This window comes from Micromys minutus (assembly GCF_963924665.1).
Source record: "Micromys minutus genome assembly, chromosome: 1".
Classification (NCBI taxonomy): domain Eukaryota; kingdom Metazoa; phylum Chordata; class Mammalia; order Rodentia; family Muridae; genus Micromys; species Micromys minutus.
Window position 1 is genome coordinate 229870436 of NC_137969.1, and position 19180 is coordinate 229889615.

General features: G+C 40.7%; 1 protein-coding gene across 2 annotated transcripts in view; it reads left to right on the forward strand.

Annotated features, from left to right (window-relative positions):
• TTLL5 (tubulin tyrosine ligase like 5) overlaps positions 1-19180 on the forward strand; it is a 219522-nt gene that overhangs the window by 62356 nt on the left and 137986 nt on the right. For both annotated transcript variants that reach the window (XM_080928217.1, XM_080928218.1), the window contains exons 14-18: positions 435-496; positions 1527-1621; positions 8619-8732; positions 9018-9109; positions 18495-18557. In XM_080928217.1, coding sequence (XP_080784343.1) covers positions 435-496; positions 1527-1621; positions 8619-8732; positions 9018-9109; positions 18495-18557 — 426 coding nt within the window. The remainder of the gene's footprint in view (positions 1-434; positions 497-1526; positions 1622-8618; positions 8733-9017; positions 9110-18494; positions 18558-19180) is intronic.

A 19180-nucleotide genomic window follows, 5' to 3' on the forward strand; every position in this document is an offset into this window, starting at 1 on the left:
ATGAAGACATCCAAAAGTTACCAAGGTGCCCAAAATGTTTTCTTGCATGTGCCTGAGTGAAGAAGGGAGTGCTAACACATGGTTTGAATAAGGAGCACTCATACACTTAAGATACACTGACAGTCCAGAGTCTTGAGTCCCACAGTGAGCCCTGACCTGCGCAATTTAAATTGCACAAGCTCTGGAAAAAAAAGATTCCTTATCAGGGAATCGGTGTGTTGGTGCTAGGCCTAACAGAGGATGAGTTTAGCACAAGGCTTGTATTTCTGTTATTTTTCCACCTAGATTTCTCTCCCCTTTTCTGTGAGTTTGCTGTCCTGTATGTGTTCTTTCTCTGCTCTTTGGAACTTTGCTGGACTGGGACCCATAACAAGGCACGTCTTCTCTTAACCTACAAAGTGATTGATTGCTCTTTTCTTTCTCTGTTCTCTTAGTGATGCTCCTCTGGACCTAAAGATTAAAGCCAGTATGATCTCAGATATGTTCACTGTTGTAGGTGAGTAGCAGTGTGTTCTGAACTGGACTCTCACAAAAAATTAGCCAGAGCTTCCATTTGCCAGGCTTCGTAGGTGTTGCCAACTGGCAGTTCCTAAGCCATGCTGAATGTTTTGTACTAAAAAATTATATTTTCAGGGAAGTGTTTATATGTTTCTACTCCCCCTGGCTCCATCCTGTCCTGGGGCTGAACCACAACTAAGGCTGAGACCTGGGGCATGGGAATTATGAGCTGAGGCAGAGAATTAAGCAAAGATCTGCAGAGAATATATTTTTCTCTGAGCTGGGAAAATGAAACCCAGTGAAGAGGCCCTATACAAAGGAGAGACTGGCTGTATTTCTCCTTGACAGTCTCTGCTGGTTTCAACATGATCCCTTCTGCAGTGTTACAGCCAAAGCAGCCTGAAGAAGAAATCCCATTTTAAGTAGATAAGCCAGAACTTTGAAATGGAGATGGGTAGTCAGGTGGGTATGATTCGGATTTATTATTGGATTTTAGAATTCCCCAAAAACGACACAGTGAAATCCATCTGATGTGAACTAGTACTTGCACCAGCAGATGTTGTAAAGTTTAGCTACTCTTTTCATTTTGGTTGAGAATCTAGTTCTTTTTAAGGAAGAAAATGAAGCCATTGGAAATCCAATTCCTAAGCTTTCAAAAAAATCATTGCATAAATTAGCAGTAGGCTATCTTCAGTATTCCCAGGATGTTGTAACAGGACATTACTTACTTTTGTATTCTTCTGGTAAAAAGAAGAATACAAAAGTTTCCCCAGTTACCATCGAGAAAGCTACTTTAAAAACATATCAACAAACCACTTTTCTTTATGACCAGCTATGTGTTTCAAAAAGATTATTGGCTCATTTGTGTGAGAGTCATCAAAATGCCACATCTCTGTCAATCAGGATTACATCTAGCTCCCCAGTCAGCATCATCCTCTTTAGGATGAGTCTAAAGATGCTTGAACCAAACCAGACAGGCTGATTTCTTAGAAAAGGGTGGCTCTTAATACTGCTAATTCCCTGTTCAGGATTTGTGTGCCAAGATCCTGCCCAGCGGGCATCCAACCGGTCAATTTATCCCAGTTTTGAGTCTTCCAGGCGGAACCCCTTTCAGAAACCTCAGGTAAGCAAATTGAGGAGCATGAAGCCCAGAGAAGGCTTCCTGAGGAGTGGCAGCTTGTGGAAGTGAGAAGGCTGAAGCACTGCATTAGGGCAGGAGAACTTGAGGGATGTATGTGTTCAGCAGCCTCTGGTGGCTTATGCTTTCAACTGCTTCCCAACAACTTACACCTCGATTTTATTCTGCCTTTTCTCTTTCCGATACCTTCCCTTCTCTCTTTCAAACTCACCATTTCTCCCCTCAGATTTACATTCCCATAAACAAGGCAGAGGGGAGCCTGCTGATTCTTAAGCATGACAACGTTTTTTCTAATCTTCAGACTAGTTTTATAAATATGATCCACTGAAGCCGTGTATCCTCTATCCTCTCTGAAGGGACCTTCAGTGGTCATGAGCCCTGATCAAAGCTAAAAGTAAGTACCCAAAGAAGCTCTTGAGTTAAGATTTTCATCTGGTCAAGTCCGCTCCAGTCTCTGCACTTTGGTTTGGGATCTGCTCATTCCTTCCCTTCATCAGTCTGCATGTCTGAGTGATGTTCATTAGTGTTCTTACTAAAGAAGCTGCCCCTGCCTCCTTCCTCCCCATCGGGTTTGATTCTCTGGCACTGTCTATAGGCTGGCCTGTCTTCAAGGAGCTTTAGTGCCATCTCCCCCACGACTTCCTTGTTTTCATTACTGTTCAGCATTTCTGGACTTCTGGCTTTTAAATCGTCCTGTGTTCCTCTGCATCCCCTTCTCTCCCTCCCTTTCCATCACCCTGTTTTTTAAATTTCATCTCTCCATTCTCCTTCTCCCATCCTCTTTTCTTCCAGACTTTCTCCTTGTCCATCCAGTCATTGATCTTATGTAGAGTGCTGCTGTCTCAGATACCTTCATATTTGAACAGGATTGTCACAATCAGATACCTCTCAGACCTGCAGGCGGGTAATGTGAAAAAGGACAGTAAGGGCACGCCCAACACTGTAATGTGATAGGGTGACTGGAGCCCAGAAAACAGGTGTCCGGCTGATTGGTCTGGTCTGATTGATCACTGCCGTGCTCCTCTGTGGGCCAGTGGTGCTGAGAGCCTCCTGTAGTCAGAAAAATCAGAAATTGTGGGGTTTTTAAAATTTGTTTTTGTTTTCAATATTAGCAACTAGCTCATTCAAAACTAAACCAAACCACTGCAAGCCAAACTTAGCATGTCTTTGGGCTAGAGTGGGTCCACAGCTGCCTATCTGTGAGCCCTGCTCTGAGATGATTCCCTGGATCGTGGTGTGCTGTGGATCAGGGTATACTATATTGTAAGAGGTACTGTCTCAAATTAGAATTACAACCTGGCATCAGAGTCAACCATCACAGGTGAAAGGGATTTTGTAATTTTAAAAAAAGGTAGAGAATTATTAACCTGGCTCTAGTGAGAACTTCGGCAATCACATTCCCGAGTTAACTGTTCTCTGCAAAACATTCCCTGCGACAAACCATAGACTCAGATCTGAAATGTGTCTTAAAGCTTTGATATCATTTCTCTCAGGCTTTTCTTCTGGGGATAAGCATTCCAGTCTTGAAAGAATGGATTCCTTGTTTTACCTTGCTGGTCAGCTTTTATTGGCAACGTTTTGCAAATCTTCAAAATTTTACCCTGTGTTTGTTTCCTGGTGGGCCTCAGGCTGTCATCCATAAAGGCCCATGTAGGAGTTGTGTGTACTGTATGAAACAGGACTGTCAGGCGGGCTGGTTCACTTCAGGCCTTCTGTATCTGACAGCACTGAGAAGTTGAAGTCGAAACACAAAGAATATCAATGAAGCAATATTGGAGAAAAATGCTCTCACTTTTCAAGGCAGGATTTTTGCATGTGGTCTGTGCTTTATAATATCTTAGATGCAGGAGATAGAGAACCATAGGCCTGTTAGGAGAAGGTAAGGCTGTATTCCTTTTTTTTTTTTTTTGGTCTCTTAGAGCTTTCAGTTTTTGCCTAAGTTCAGTCAACAAAAATCACACAGGTAAGTTGTGAGTGTTGAGAGACACGACTCCGTTTTATTCCCAGTTTTCAAATAGAAAGCCTTTAACTGTGGACTTTCATGGTACATGTATTGTGCATCTGCTTTTTGTATAATTTGAAAACAAAAGAGAATGCGTGGAAAGAAATCTTCTTAGTTATAGATCATGAGAGCAGAGGCCGCAGGAATTCCTGAGGGGAACCACGCTGTGGTAAAGGCAGTTAGGTTGCACTGATGAACAGAGCTTAACCATCCTTTTACACAAATATTCTGGAAAAAAAAATACTACAGTTTACAAGAAGTTTTTGTCTGGTTCAGGTTTCCTAGGAGATATACTGCTCCCAGCAGCTCAGTGTTAGCGCTCTCTCCTCGCAGTGTTGGGCTTCTTTTCACAGGTGATACTTGTGAAAAGTTATTTTTGTGACTGAACTTAAGAACCTGCTGTAAATGTTGTGACTTCTAAAATAAAAACAAAAATTTTTTTTGACACAATCAACCTTTGCTCGTTTACTGTCCCTGTAAGCAATTGTTAAAATTGACAGCCATTTTCTATGTGTTGCTTAGTTTGGGGCTCTGGCACTATTTTGCTGTGATGGGTTAGAACTGGACTTCATTGGCATTGTTCCATGATGCCCAGCAGGAAACCCCGCTGCATCTGTCCTCACCACTGTCTTCTCTGGTACAGTTAGTGGTACACTGGAAGCCTGAGTGCTGACTTGCTGAGCTCCTGCTTCCAATAAAGTGATTTATACGGTGAACAAAGTCCTCAGGGTATCTAGTATCATGCTTGATAACTGCTTCATATGGTTCAGTAATGTGCATTTTAGTGTCATGATGGTAGAATCCAAAACTCTGCAGAATGTGACATTTCATATTTATTAATTGCTATTTACTGTCTGTAGCAAAACCCCAAACCAGCCAGCCAGCCAATAAAACCAACCAACCAACCAACCAGCCTCCATTCAAAATAGCCCTTGAACTAATTCTTAAGATGAGAGCAGGGAGCCATCCCATGGCCTTCTGGTTTGGTTCAATGTCTTTATGTGTGATTCCAATCTTAGTGCCCTGTATCATTTTCAGTTCCTTTACCTGTAGCTGCATTGCTTGCATTACTTGGGATTTTGTGTGTGTGTGTGTGTGTGTGTGTGTATTTGTTTTTTTTGTTTTTTTTTTTTTTTTTTTTTTTTTTGTAGTCTTGATTAGTAAGTTTCCTCTCTAGTTACGTATTTAGACTTGCCTACATGATGTGAATCCTTCCTGGCTATATTGAGCCCAGTTTGAATGTTGGATTCTCTGAGTTTATCTCTCTTTGCCATTGTATTTCTAGAAATGAAGCCCTCAGTGTCTCCCAAATTTCATATCAGAACTAAGGAGATGTCAAGAGAGGGAGGGAAAAGTAGACATTTCTGAGCATGTAGACTTTTCTGTGGCTGGTGGATTGAAAGATCTCTAGTACTGTTTTCTCCATGTGCCTTTTCTTTTTGACTCCTCTCCCTCCATGTGCATCCTTTCCTCCCTTGAATGACTGTAGTGTATGTTTTCACCTTCTGGAAAATGAGCTCTGTGGCTGTGATGGTGCTGTGGGAAAAAGTGAACTTGAGAACGGCAGAGACCTGGATTCAACCTCATTCCCTGCCAGTGCCTAGCTGCTAGACTTCAGGGGGATTCTTGCTGTCGCTGGGGCAAATCCACACCTGTGGAAGCTGGAGAATGTTTAGGCAGTGTCTTCATGTGTTTCCTTCACATGTCGAGTCTTCTTGCCCTGGCATTTAATATTCATCAGCCCATAGTTACATTCTGCACATGGCATCACCCACAAATGTTTTATTTATTTGCTTCTCTTTTCAGACGTTAGTGAAGATTCTAAATAATGCTTCATTCATAGTTCCTGATATTGCCATTTATATGGTGCTCTAGTTATATTTTTACACTCTAGTATATTTATATATTTTTTAGTTTTTGTGATATATCCTGTTTGTTATATTTTGGCAATAATTCCCTGATTGGGAATAAAATTTAGGTTAATTATTAAGTGGTATTAAGTTTTCTCAAATGTTCTGTAAAATCCAAGGATATTGAAACCATCCTATATCTGCTGTAGTCTTTGTCATGCTTTTTTATTAAAGATTTATAACTTTTGTTCTAAAAACCAAACTTTCAAACCTATTTAAAATAAATAAAGCAGTCTCTAGACTGTCATGTTTGGTGAAAGTACTTGTGAGTCTTTTCCTTTTATGTTTGCCTTTTCCTGTACTAGGCTTCCAGAGCTCACCTTTTGAAGATGGGCACCTCACTTATTGTTTTTTTTTTTTGGGTCCTTGGTGCCACCTCAGTGCTTCCTGGCTCTTCAGATGTAACTGCACAGGGCCCAGCCAAGTTGTTGTAGTTGTAGTTGTCTCATTTTTGTCATGCTGTTATTGTTCATCCAGTTTCCTTGATATCCAGATGAATTCTCTCAGACCTGCCTGTTTGCACTTATTCCGTACTTCTACATAGCTCATCTGGTTTCCTTGTAACACAGGGCTGCTTAGCTTACTGTATTTTTGTCTTCACTTCAAAGTGTGCATGTGATTAACATTATCTAGAAGCCATCTTTTGATCTAGTCTACCAATATTTAATGGTATGTGATTTGTTTTCTTATTTCTTTCACTTGGTAGCATTAATTCATCTTAGTTTTCTGTTTTAACTTTATTTTCTCTGCAGCCAGTCACAATACATAGGACTTGGACAGTTTCTAGTTTCCTTTTCTTTTACTGTTGAGTTCCAAACTTTGTATATAAAATTGGACATTCTTATGATTTACATTTGCTCTTTTTTTTTTTTCTTGTATTTTCTGTGCCACAATTATGGTATCATTTAGGGCAGTTCACCTTTATTCTGAGTCTCTGATTGGTCAGATTTTTGCCAATCTTTTTTAGGCTGAGAGAGAATTTTTGGAATCACTACTTACTTCTTATTGTTTGAATCAGGGCACATGTTCCTTTGTCTCAGCCATTTTATATTCTTAAGTTATCAGTTGGTTCTTCCTTAAACAATATTGCTGAGACATCAACATTTTTTCTCTGCGTGGATTCTAAATGCAAAGTTGTGTTCATGTTCATTTGAGAGAGCTGTGGTACATGTGGCATGGCATAATTCTTACCCATATATTAATTGGACAGTTTAAATTTTATATACTTGATTGTACAAATAACTCATCTCTCAGAGATGATGGCTTCTCAATTCAGTGGAGCCTTGTTTCTTGTAGAGCAAGCTTGTTGGAATATGTAATTTATTATTTTTACCTCTTCAATTTTGTAGCAGAAGGATTCTAGGTTAAAACTATGGGATAGCTGTTTTTCCTTAAAAGTGTTGTGTTTGTTTGATAATAGGATGAAATGAGGACATTTCTCATGCTAGGCAAGTACTTTACCAGTGACCTCTCCCCAGCCCTGCCTTGATTTGAGGTACTTTAAAGTATTTGTGGTACTTTGACAGATCAGTCTGATTCTTCTCTTCCTCTTCTTCCTCCTTCTCTTTTTTCTCTTCTTCTTCCCCTTTCTTCTCCTTCTTCTTCTCCCTCCTTTTTTCTTTTTCTTCTTTTTAGGCTTGCTTTTGGTCTCCTAGTGGGCTATGGCACTCCAAAACACCGATTTTCCTCTCCTAATGGTCTTCTCTCTTTCTCTGTCTTTTTTCTCGTGTGTCTGTAGTTTAAGCCACACTTTCCTTTATCTTACCTCAAACTACCCAGTCTGAAATGCTGCCTGTTATTCCTCTGAGTAACAGCACACAGGAGCTAGGGCCACAGTGGGATGTGAGTAAGAACAGAACTGTGCAAACACAGGGAAGTACAAGGCATGTCTTAAAGGTGATTATAGAGAAGCTTAGTTTTAGGGTGCTAATTGTTTATAGTCGTGCCATTAATTTAGTGCTAAGAAAGTGCTGTCTCAACATTTAGGACCCAGTGGTATTAAAAACCATGTTAAAGAGAAGCAAAGGTGGAAATAGTCATTTGGTGTTATTTACTATTGGCTTGTTCTATGTTTCTCAACATACAGTGATGTGTCCCTGAAAGCTGCTCTGGGAATTAGTACCCTTCAGCAATCTTCATAGTAAGGGTTGCCCTATAAACATTCTGTCTAGGCATCTGATGAAAGTCTTCACTTGCATGTAATCATTTGAGTAGCATGTCTTACATTGTATTTACTTGAGATGACTTTAAAGAACCCTCAGCTGGAAGATGTGGTGACACATACCCATAGTGTAAGTGCTTAGAAGATTTACAAAGTGATGTATTCTTGTCTGAATCTTTAAATTCTCCCTTTAACATGTTGATTCCAGGAAATACTGTTGTTCACTTTATTCCTAGAGACTGAAGGGAATTAAAATGCTTCCCAAAATTATTCTGCAGTTCTAAATTCTGGACATACTGGCTATATGCAACACAACCACTCACCTGTTTAATAAATATATATTAATTTACTTCACTAGATGTTGAAGACAGCACAGTAAATGCCAGACAAATAAATGTTGATTTAGTAATTTTTCATTATTTAGGTAACTTATCATGGAGTTTTGCCCATTATAAAAATCTAGCATTTATACCTTCTATGCTAGTTTTGCAGATGAGGGTATAATTAGTTTCCTTGTATTTAAAGGGTAAACTATAGTACTATAATGTGTCACTAGGTTACTTTAGCAGGACATTTATTTCTTACAGTTCTCGTAGCTGGGATATTTAAGACAAGATTCCAGGTCAGGAGTGCAGTGCACACCGTGAATCTCAGCTCTGAGGCGGGAGAGGCCGGTGCAGCCTTGCGAGCTAAAGGCCAGCTGCTGTCAGCAGTTTGCTGCTGTTCCTCTTTTTATTCACTAGCTCTTCTGTTTCCTGAGGTCTGCGGTCAAGTGATTGATTAGAGACATTGATTGGGCTGTAGATTTGAGTTTCTCCAGGTTTGAATGGTGCTTATGCTGAGGGGACGAATGAGGGGAAGATATTGGAGTTTGCTCCCCTCAACCTTGCTTTGCTCTTCTTCCCTTAGCGCTCCCGCCCACTCTCTGCCAGTGATGCAGAAATGAAAAACCTTGTGGCCTCAGCCCGGGAGAAGGTACCGGGGAAGTTAGGCGGTTCTGTGCTTGGTCTGTCAATGGAGGAGGTAAAGATTATTTCATTTCAGGCCTTTGTGGGTTAACACAGGGCTTGGTACAACTTAGTGAGTGGTTTATAATATTCATGAATAACTCGTGTCTTGCCCTGAAAGGAGAAAGATATTATATAGGAGAAATTTCTCCTCAGAAATATCCTAAATGTTATTAATTCTTCCACATATGTTTTTGTTGTTTTCTTCCTGTGTAAACTGCTTTTGTCTTTTAGCCACATGGATTTCAGGTATCAAAGTAGGTACTTTTTATCTTATTCTGTTCTCTGTTCCTCTGTCTAGATCAAAGTTTTACGGAGGGTAAAGGAGGAGAATGATCGGAGAGGAGGATTTATTCGCATATTTCCTACATCTGAGACATGGGAAATATATGGGTGAGGTGACTACCTTTTGTTTTTCTTAACTTGTACCTCAGATCTATAGGGTTGGCTTGATTGTGACCCAGTCGTCATTGCTTCCAATGCGGTGCCTTTCTTTCCTTTCTTTCTAAAGATTTATTTATTTGTTATATGAGTACACTGTAGCTGTCTTCAGACACACCAGAAGAGGGCAGCAGATCCCATTACAGATGGTTGTGAGCCACCATGTGGTTGCTGGGAATTGAACTCTGGAAGAGCAATCAGTGCTCTTAACTGCTGAACCATCTCTCCAGCCCAGGTGCCTTTCTTACTTTATTTAAAATTATAATTAACCCACAAACCAGGCATGAAGGTGCATGCTTATAATATCCAGAGGCAGGAGGTTCATTCTCTGAACATAGTAAATTCAAGGCCTCCCGGGCCTTCTTGAGACTCAGACTTCAAAGAGAGGGTAAAAGAGACAAATTAGAGATATTAATACATCCAAGAACATCATAATAATAGTAATAATAATAATAATATTATTATTAATCCACTTATGCATTGAGGCTCCCTCTCCATTTTTAATCCTCCACCTCCCTGTTAACCATTCCCTGCCCTTAATTTTTCTTTTCTTTTCTTTCCTTTTCTTTATTTAAGAGACAGTGTTTCTCTGTATGTAGCTCTGGCCATTCAGGAACTTGCTCTGTAGACCAGGCAAGACTCCAGCTCAGAGAACTCTGCCTCCCAAGTGCTGGGATTAAAGGCATGCACCTCCATGTCCAGCTTGTGCTTATTCTTTTGAATAAATTCTTTTTAATTTTATGTTTTCAGTCATCTTGATTTGAAAACGTGTTTGTCTTCACTGTATATACCTACATAATACATTGTTCATTTCTGATAAGCACGCATACCTAGTTTCCAGGCAGTAGATACAGTGCCTCCATTTTAAGTATGTACTTTGATGGTGGTCTTGGCAAGTTAAACACCAGTTTAACTATTCTACAGCCATTACATGGGACACTTCCATAAGACTTTTATGGCCCATGACAGTCACGCTCTACTGTAGTCCCAGGCTTCAGGAGTAAGCAGAGCAGCATTCTGTCTCCTGTGTCTCCTCAGAGCATTCATGCATGTAGTGTGTGTTCCTGTGTCTCCCTGGAACATTTATGCATGTGGTATGTAATCTCCACACTTGGCTGCTGCTTCTTTTTCTCAATTTCTGTTTTTCAGGACTAGGTTTATCTCTGTAGCCTTGGCTGGCCTGGAGTTCACTCTGTAAGACCAGGCTGGCCTTGAAATCATAAGAGATCTGACTGCCTCGGTCTCCTGAGTGCAGCAAGTAAAGGCTTGTGCCACTACACATGGTTCACTTAATTTTTTTTAAACAGTATTTTTGAGGTTCATGTGTGTTATCATATGAAGCAACAGTCCACTCTTTACTCCTGTGTACTGTTTGACTGTGTTACTATACCACAGTTTTACCCATTCTCCTGCTGTGGGCCAGGTGTGGCCAGTGTTTGGCTGCAGGGATGAAAACCCCAAGGTGTCCTGGGTAAACACCTAGAGCAGAGTTTGCTAAGCCACTGCCCAGTGGTGATATAATATTATCCAAGGTGTTGGAGAGCTCTAGTTGGCCTCCTGTCTGTCACTTCCTGTCCCCGCACCATTTCACCTTAGGCAGACTAGCTCATTTCTGTGATTGAATAATTTTCTGTGAGTAACAGCTATACTGAGCATTTGCAATGGACGTTTCTGTGTTTTATCACTGTTATAAAAGACTGATATATTTGCTACAAGTCTTTTCTCGGATACATATATGTACATATATACATGTGTCTAGATAATATTTTCAGTGTTTGGCTGCAGGGAAGAAAACCCCAAGAGTGTCCCTGTGTGCCTTTAATATGACATTTGTCCTGCGTAAATACCTAGAGCAGAGTGAATGGTTTGCTCAGTTTTATAAAGGTTGGTTTTACAAAGCTTAGAAATTTTTATTGTTTTTTAAGAAATATTTGCCATTTTCTGTGATGCAAAAGCTCTTTTCTTTGATGAGTGTTGATTTAGTCTTTGCATAAGGTCTGTAGTGTTCTAAGTATTGCATGTATACATTTGCAGCTAGGCTCCTCTTTAGTGACTCCACATGTTTGATGGTTTTCATTTTCGTCTGTTTAGAATGCTTTCTCATTTCCGTGATCATTTTCTTTTCAGATTATCTAGGTGTGTGTTTATTTTCAAACATTTGGGGTTTTGCTAGAGATCTTTTAGCTACTGATTTTTCAGTTTACTTCTGTCAAGATCAGAGAATATACTTTGTAAAACTTGCATCTGAAAATGTACAGAGATTTCTTAAGTGGCTCATTATGGAAAATATAACAAGTATGTGGAACAGGTATCTGCCCCATGGCTGTTGGGCTGCTCCTCGAAGGTGCACCAGGTCACAGGCATCTGTGCTCTTGTCTCAGCCCCCTTGACCACTGTTGAGTTATTGGGTAGCTGGTCTAGAGGTTGATAGTCGTCGTCCTAGGTGCTGCTCCCTCTTCCTTCGGCTCTCCAGTCCTCCTGCTCTCTGGAGCTCTGTTGGCCGTGCTGAGGAGGCTCTCTCTCCATGAGAAACAGGCTTCTTCCTTGTTAGGAAATGCTGTGTTCCTCATAATGCTTTTTTTCATTTTTTTTCTTTAATTCTGAAGCTTATTTAGTGTGCCTTAATATACTTCACACCAGCTTTCTTATGACTAGTATTTTTCTGTTGCTTTGTCTTACAATTTAAAGAAAAAAAGTGACTTTTATCTTTTTTTATACAGATGATGTTTAGAGATTGCAATGGCCAAAGCACACAGTTACTTTTTGTGGTAAAAATACCTAAAATTCTTCCCACTTTGCAAGAATATTATTACCTGTGGTCACTGTGCTGTATAATAAATCACAACCGTATTTTTTCCTCCCTAACTACTTCAGACCCTTGTTATCACCAGTCTGCTTTCTACTAGGATGATGTCAGCCATCTTTCTGGATAGTACATATAAGGGAGATAATGCAGCATTTGTTTTTCTGCGTCTGGCTCACTTCATTCATGTTTCTGACCTTTAAGTTGTTCTTTCTGTGGTATAACAATATTCTACAGGGTATGAACCACATATTCTTTATCCATTCCATTTTGATGGAACACTTAAATTGATTCTATATTCTGTTAGCAGTATTTGAATGAACATGGGATACAGGTGTCTCTTGCTGGATCACATGGTAGTTCCTGTGAGGAATCCCATGCTGCTTTGCACAGTGCAGTTCACGTCCTTTTCTGCATCCTTGCTGGCTCATTTTATCTTTTCTCTTTGTTTTTCTTTGGTGCATTTGGGGTGTAGCACTCTGTATCCTTGGGATGGGTGTTTCTTGATTAAGATGAAGTCTTTTCAGTCTTTTTAATATGCTTTGAATCCAGTGTGTTAAGGATTTTTGCATTTACAGTAAAAGTCTTTTTGTCTGTCTGTCTGCATTCCTCCCTCTCCTTTCCCCTTTTTTCCCCTTTTCTTACTTTTTTTTTTTTTTTTTGGAGGGGGGGTGTCTTTGTCTGGTTTTGATATTAGGATAATGCTGACCTTGTAGAAAGAGTTTAGAAGTCTTCTGATTTTTGTTCTTCATGGTTCTTTTGTTTGTTTGTTTGTGATTTGATATTAGTGAAGATGCTAATGTGAAGAAGCCAGGTACTAGGCTCCTCCTCCTCCTTTTTAAAAATGAGTTCTTTATTGCTGATTGAATCTCTTTACTTTTTATTTGTCTATTCTGATTTTTATTTGTCCATAATGTAATCTTGATGTATGGTATATGCACAGGCTCTTACTCATTTCTTCTAGAATATCCAGTTTGTTGGCATGTAAATGTTTATAATGATGTCTTATGATCTTTAGGATTAAAAATGTGTTGGTTTGTATGTCTCTCTGTGGGTATGTACATGTGGGTGCCTGTAGAGGCTAAAAGAGGGCTTTGGATCTCTAGAGCTGGAGTTACAGATGATTTTAAGTTGACCAATGCCAGTGCTTGGAACCAAGTCGGGTTCTCTGTAGAAGTCCTCTTATCTGTTGGTCCATTTCTTCAGCTCCAGCATTCCTCCCACCCTCACCCCTTCTTCTAAGACAGGGTTCATGTATTCCAAGTGGGCCTCAGACTTGCTATATAGCCAAGGATGACCTTGAAGTTCTGACCCTTCTGCTATCTCTGCATTGCTGGAATTATAGGTTTGAGCTGCTATACCCAGTTTACATAGTGCTGAAGATGGAATCCACAGGTGGGTGCACACTCTGCAAGGCAGACTTCCAACATCAGCTACATCCCAGCCACGATCCTTTGCATCTCTGTTAACCAGTAAAATGGCTTCTTTTTCATCCTGCTGCTGCTGCTGCTCCTGGTGGTGGTGGTGGTGGTTATTATATCTTTTAAAAACATCATCTTGGGGCTGGAGAGATGGCTCTGCAGTTAAGAGTACTTGTTGTTCTTATAGAGGACCCAAATTCAATTTCCAGCACCCACATGGTGGTTCACAGCTAGCTATCTGTAACTTGAATTGGGGGTGGGGATCTAATGCCCTCTTTTCACCATTATGGTCATGAAGCATATGTGTGATGGACATACAGGTATATATACATATAGGTAAGACACACATAAAATACAAAGAATAAATTTATAAAGATTAAAAAAACAAATTCTTGCTAGTTAGGGAGGGGACGGGTTTTAGAGGGAAGGATGGAGGATAAGAGGATAGCAGAGGGGAGGTGTAACCACAGTACATTGCACATGCATGCAGCTGTTATAGAATAAACTCAAGCTAAATGACAAAGTACATTGAATAATTAAAGAAAGCAACCCACTTTGTCATTAATGGCATCTTTTGGCTTTATCCTTCCTCTGCTATTTCTCCAGTGACCGTACATTTTATTTATTGCAATGTAATCTTCAAATACTATACTCTTTCATGCATAATGTGGGGTCTTTACAACCATACTGCTTTTCCTTCTCGTGTTATTGTTAGTATGTATTCTGCTGTAATCCCACAGTACTACATTGCCACTTTTGCTGGAAGAGTCAGTTATAATGTAAAGAAGTTTAAGTCTTCTGTTTATGCATACATTGTCATTTTCCATATTCTTCACTGTGCATTCATTAGGTTTGCATCTGAAGAACCTCTTTTAGGATCTGATGAATCCCGTGCAGCTCTGATGGTAACAACTTGGCCACTTCTGGTTTTCTACAGATGTTTTTGTTTCAGCAGTTGAGAGATTTTCTTGACAAGCTGTAGAAGTTGTGCTTATTCCTTTTCCAGGCAGGGGGCGGGGCGGTGGTGTGTGTGTTAGTTTTGGTTTTTCTGTGTAGGTCTGGCTGTACTGGAATTCATTCTATAGTTCATGCTGGCCTCAAACTCACAGAGATAGATCCTTCCACCTCTGCCTCCAGAGTGCTGGAGTTAAAGGTGTGCTCCACCATGCCCAGCTTGTGTTATTCTTTGTGAGCACAGTGCTCACTTCTGAGGGATGGGTCCAGGTTGTGTAAGGGTGCATGTGGATGTTTTTTCACATGTGTGTCCCACTATGTAGAGGACAACAACCAATGCCAGGTGTCTTTCCCGATGGCTCTCCACCTAATTTTATTATAGGATGAGCCAAGGGTTTGTGTATGGCATAGCTTGTGTGGATGTTAAAAGATGTCTTGCAGGAATTGGCTCTCTCCTTCTACCATGTGGTTCCCAGGGACAGACCTCAGGTCCACCAAGCATGGCAGCAACTGCCTTTGCCTGCTGGGCCATCTCTGATCGGTTTGTATCTGAGACAGGGCCTCTCCCTGATGGAGCTCTTCAGCTTGGCCAGGCTACCTGGACAATGAGCTCTGGGCGTCTGTTTCCACACACGCAGCACTGACAGTACAGATGTGCACCACCACACCAGGATTTTTATACAGTTGCTGGGAATCCACACTCAGGCCCTCTTTACACAACAGTCACTTTACCAACTGAGCCAACTGTACAACCCGCGATGGTTTTTACTGCTGTCTCCATCTGTCCGACTGTTGTATGCCTTGGCCGTTATTTCTGTCTTTAAGGTCATTTTTCATTTTGTTTGCAGCATCCTAACTTCTGTTAATTCTAGTGAACATTTTACCTCCAATGTTGACTCATTTTCATTTGTAGAATTTCTATTTGTATATTTTCTTGTCTGCATCTTAGATCCTTATGCATATATTGTAATAATGTGGGTAAATATGTCATGCTCGTTTTACTCATATGTCATTTCTGAGTTCATGGACTGACATTCCTTTGGTTTATGGCAGTGGTCCTCACCCTTTACTACAGTTCCTCATGTTGTGGTGACCCCAGCCATACAGCTATTTCACTGTTACCTCATGACTGTAATTTTGTTAGTGTTATAAACTGTAATATAAGTATCTGATATTAGGTCACAACACACAGGTTGAGAACGCTTGGTCTGTGGGAAACACTGTCTTTATTCATATGTGTGGTAAGTTTTTACTAGACACTGTACATTGTGCAAGATGTGTCAGCAGTGTTTGCATTTCTTTTCCCTTTAAAAACCCTGTTAAAGAGTTTTCTGTTCAGGCACTTGAGTTATTTGTAGATCAGCATTTTCAGGCTTCCTTGTGTATATTGTTATGGTAAAGTTAGAGTTCCTTTAAAAGAAGCCCAACATATGTCCTACCTCAAAAGACACTTTTGGGGTGTCTGTGAAGTTACCCAGCTTTCTAGGAGATCCCTGTGTTCTGGCAGCTGTCACTCAACTGACAGCTCCCCATGACCTGTGGTAGTGTTTGAGTTACATCTAGTCTTGCTTGTTCTTTATTCTGACAGTTGCTTTTTTCCTTAGCCTAGGGGGCTTTTACCCTCTGCCCAAGCAGATTGGTATGTACCCCAAAACTCAAGGGACTGCTCATCATTATTTTGGGATTTTTTCCCCCTCATGGATAACTTGATCCTCTTCAGTACATTGCTTTGAAAATTCTAGATGCTTTTTATAGCTTTGATCTAGGCTTTTCATTTTAGACACTGTTGGTCTCCACTTGAATCCTCCTTTATGCCTGCTCTGGAAATCTCTTGTAGGAAGAAAGTCAGTTCTAAGAGTTGATTCTGTTGTTTCTCATTAATAAGAATCACCCCTTTGCCACCATTTTTTTAAATGTCTGGAAACAGCCATTTCTATATTGTGTACGCTTTTCTGGCTGTGTGTGCCAGGAGAACAGGGTCTGTAGTACTTATCCTCTTGTGTGTAGAAACAGAATGGTTTGTATCTTCGGTTTTGAACATTTTCCAGATAGAAAATGTGTGCTCTTTTCATTAAGTGCTGTCTTACCAGGATTCGTGTAGCTGCAACCCATTCCCATTAACCTCTCCTTTCTCTTTAAACTGTGTGTTGGAACTAATATTAATTTCACATTCTTTTGTTGATGGGCATGGGACTTCTGGTCTATAACTCTGAAGGGCAGCTATGCTGTTGCCATTCTTGAACATGTCTCCTGGGTGTGCATCTAGGAATGATTGTGTCGTGTAGCTTTTCTGGAAGAGGTGTTGTCAGAGACAGTCTGTACATGTCTCTGGGGAAGAGCAGGCAGATCGACAGGGTCACCTGTGCTCTCACAGTGAGCCTAGTAAGGAAGGCTTTGTGCAGCAGGGTGGACATGAGCAGCCAGCCATTGTGCTGGGAAGCTTTCCATTTAGAGGCAAATGGATCTGAGGGAGATGTGGGATGAAAAAGCTCCTAGGATATGTTTCTGACTGGTCTTGCAGAATCACCATTCACCAGCTGTGTGGAGAACATAGGATGAATTTGTGACACAGGTTATCCATTTTCTGAAAGTCTGCCCTCCGCTGCAAACAGCATGGAAGCACTGGATGCTCCCACTTTGGGAACAGTTGGACCGAGTCTCCTGTTTTTCTCCTTTGTACAGCTTTCTCTCCAGTTTCTGTTGTCGCCTCATTGGTGCATAAGAGTTTTTGATAGTGGTGGTTGTTTTTAACCTTTCATTATGGCATTTGGAATGTAGCATATCTCCTCTTACTAATCTAAGAAATTCTGTTTTCTGTATTAAATACTTTTTATTCCTTTTGTTTTATTTATTGCACCAGAGTGGACTTGAGCTGTTTCCTTGCTCTTTTTTTTTCACCCCCTTTTCTTCTTTGTTATCTTTTTTTTTAATTGGATAGTTTATATATTTACTTTAAATGTTATCTCTTTTCCTGATTCCCCCCTCCCATCCCCCTCCCCTTGTTTCTATGAGATTGTTCCCCCTCCCACCTACCCACTCCCACCTCAATACCCTGATATTCCCCTACACTGGGGAAACAAGCCTTCACAGGACCAAGGGCTTCTCCTATTAATGGCAGACAATGCCATCCTCTGCTTCATATGTGGGTGGAGCCTTGGGTCTCCTCATGTGTACTCTTTTGGTTGATGGTTTAGTCTCTGGGAACTCTGGGGAGTCTGGTTGGTTGATATTCTTCCTATAAGGTTGCAAACCCCTTCAACTCCTTCAGTCCTTTCTCTAATAAATGGGGTAACCTTGCTCAGTCTGGTGGTTGGCTGCAAGCATCTTGATCTGTATCAGTAAGACTCTAGTAGAGCCTCCGAGGAGACATCCTCATCAGGCTCCTGTCAGCAAGCACTTTTGGCATCAGCCATAGTGACTGGGTTTGGTGGCTGCATTTGGGATGGATCCCTAGGTGGGGCAGTGTCTGGATGGCCTTTCCTTTAGTCTCAGTTCCATTTATTTTGTTCCTGTATTTTCTCCTGTGAGTATTTTGTTTCCCCTTCTATGAAGGACTGAAGCATCCACATTTTGGCTTTCCTTCTTCATATGGTCTGTGAATTATATCTTGGGTATTCTGAACTTTTGGGCTAATATCAACTTATCAGTGAGTGTATACCATATGTGTTCTTTTGTGTCTGGGTTACCTCACTTGGGCTGATATTTCCTAGTTCCATCCATTTGCCTTAGAATTTTATTAAGTCATTGTTTTTAATAGCTGAGTAGTACTCTGTTGTGTAAATGTACAATGTACCACATTTTCTGTATTCATTCCTCTGTTGAGGACATCTGGATTATTTCCAGCTTTCAGCTATTATATATAAGGCTGCTGTGAGCATAATAGAACATGTGTCCTTGTTATATGTTGAGCATCTTTTGGGTATATGCCCAGGAGTGGTATAGCTGGGTCACCGCCAGACTGATTTCCAGACTGGATGTAGCTTCCTTACTCTTATTTTTACTCAGTCATTCATTTTAATTTGAGATCCATCTCCTCAGTTGGCACTTTAGAAATAGTGCATACGTAGTTTATTTTGTGCTTGGTTTGTGGTTTTATTTCTACATTTTCCCTCTTGAACGAAACTTAAGAAATAATTTGGTTTCTTTCTTTGTCCTTCAGATCCTACCTTGAACACAAAACCTCCATGAACTACATGCTGGCAACACGCCTCTTCCAGGACAGGTAGGAATTTGCTCAGCTTAAATATTTAGAACTAGCTCGCAAAGCATAAGAGAAAACATATGTAAAAGAAAAGGGTAGTGACTTCATCCAAGTCTCATGCAGGGCCTGAGATAAAATCCCAGTACAATAGCTCATTTTCCAGCATTTGCTAACAGCTCTCAGCATTTTGTAATATTTGTAAAAGCCAAAAAATTTTCTGAGTAGTCTTACCAGACGTCCAGTGCTGCTGCTTCTTTCTTCTCCTTCCACCTTCCTCCTTCTTCCTCCTCCTCTTCTTTCTCCTCTTCCTCTCCTCCCTCTTTTTCCTCTTCTTCCTCTAATTCTAACTCTCTTTAAAAAGATTCTAACTCAGCACCTTTTTGTATACTGTTTTTGTTTTCAAAACTCCCTCTGTTCCACTTTTTCTCTCTATCTCTCTCTCTCTCTCCCCTTCCTTTCCTCTCTTCTCTCTTCCTCTCTCTCCTCCCCTCTTTCTCTCCTCTGGCCTTCTCTCCCTCTTTCCCCTCCCTCCCTCCCTCAAGGCAGATAGGGTTTGCTTTGGCTTAGTTTCGTCCTGTCAGGGAAGCTACAGAGGCAGGAGTTTGATGTAGCCGGTTATGCTGCATCCACAGTCAGGAAGGAGA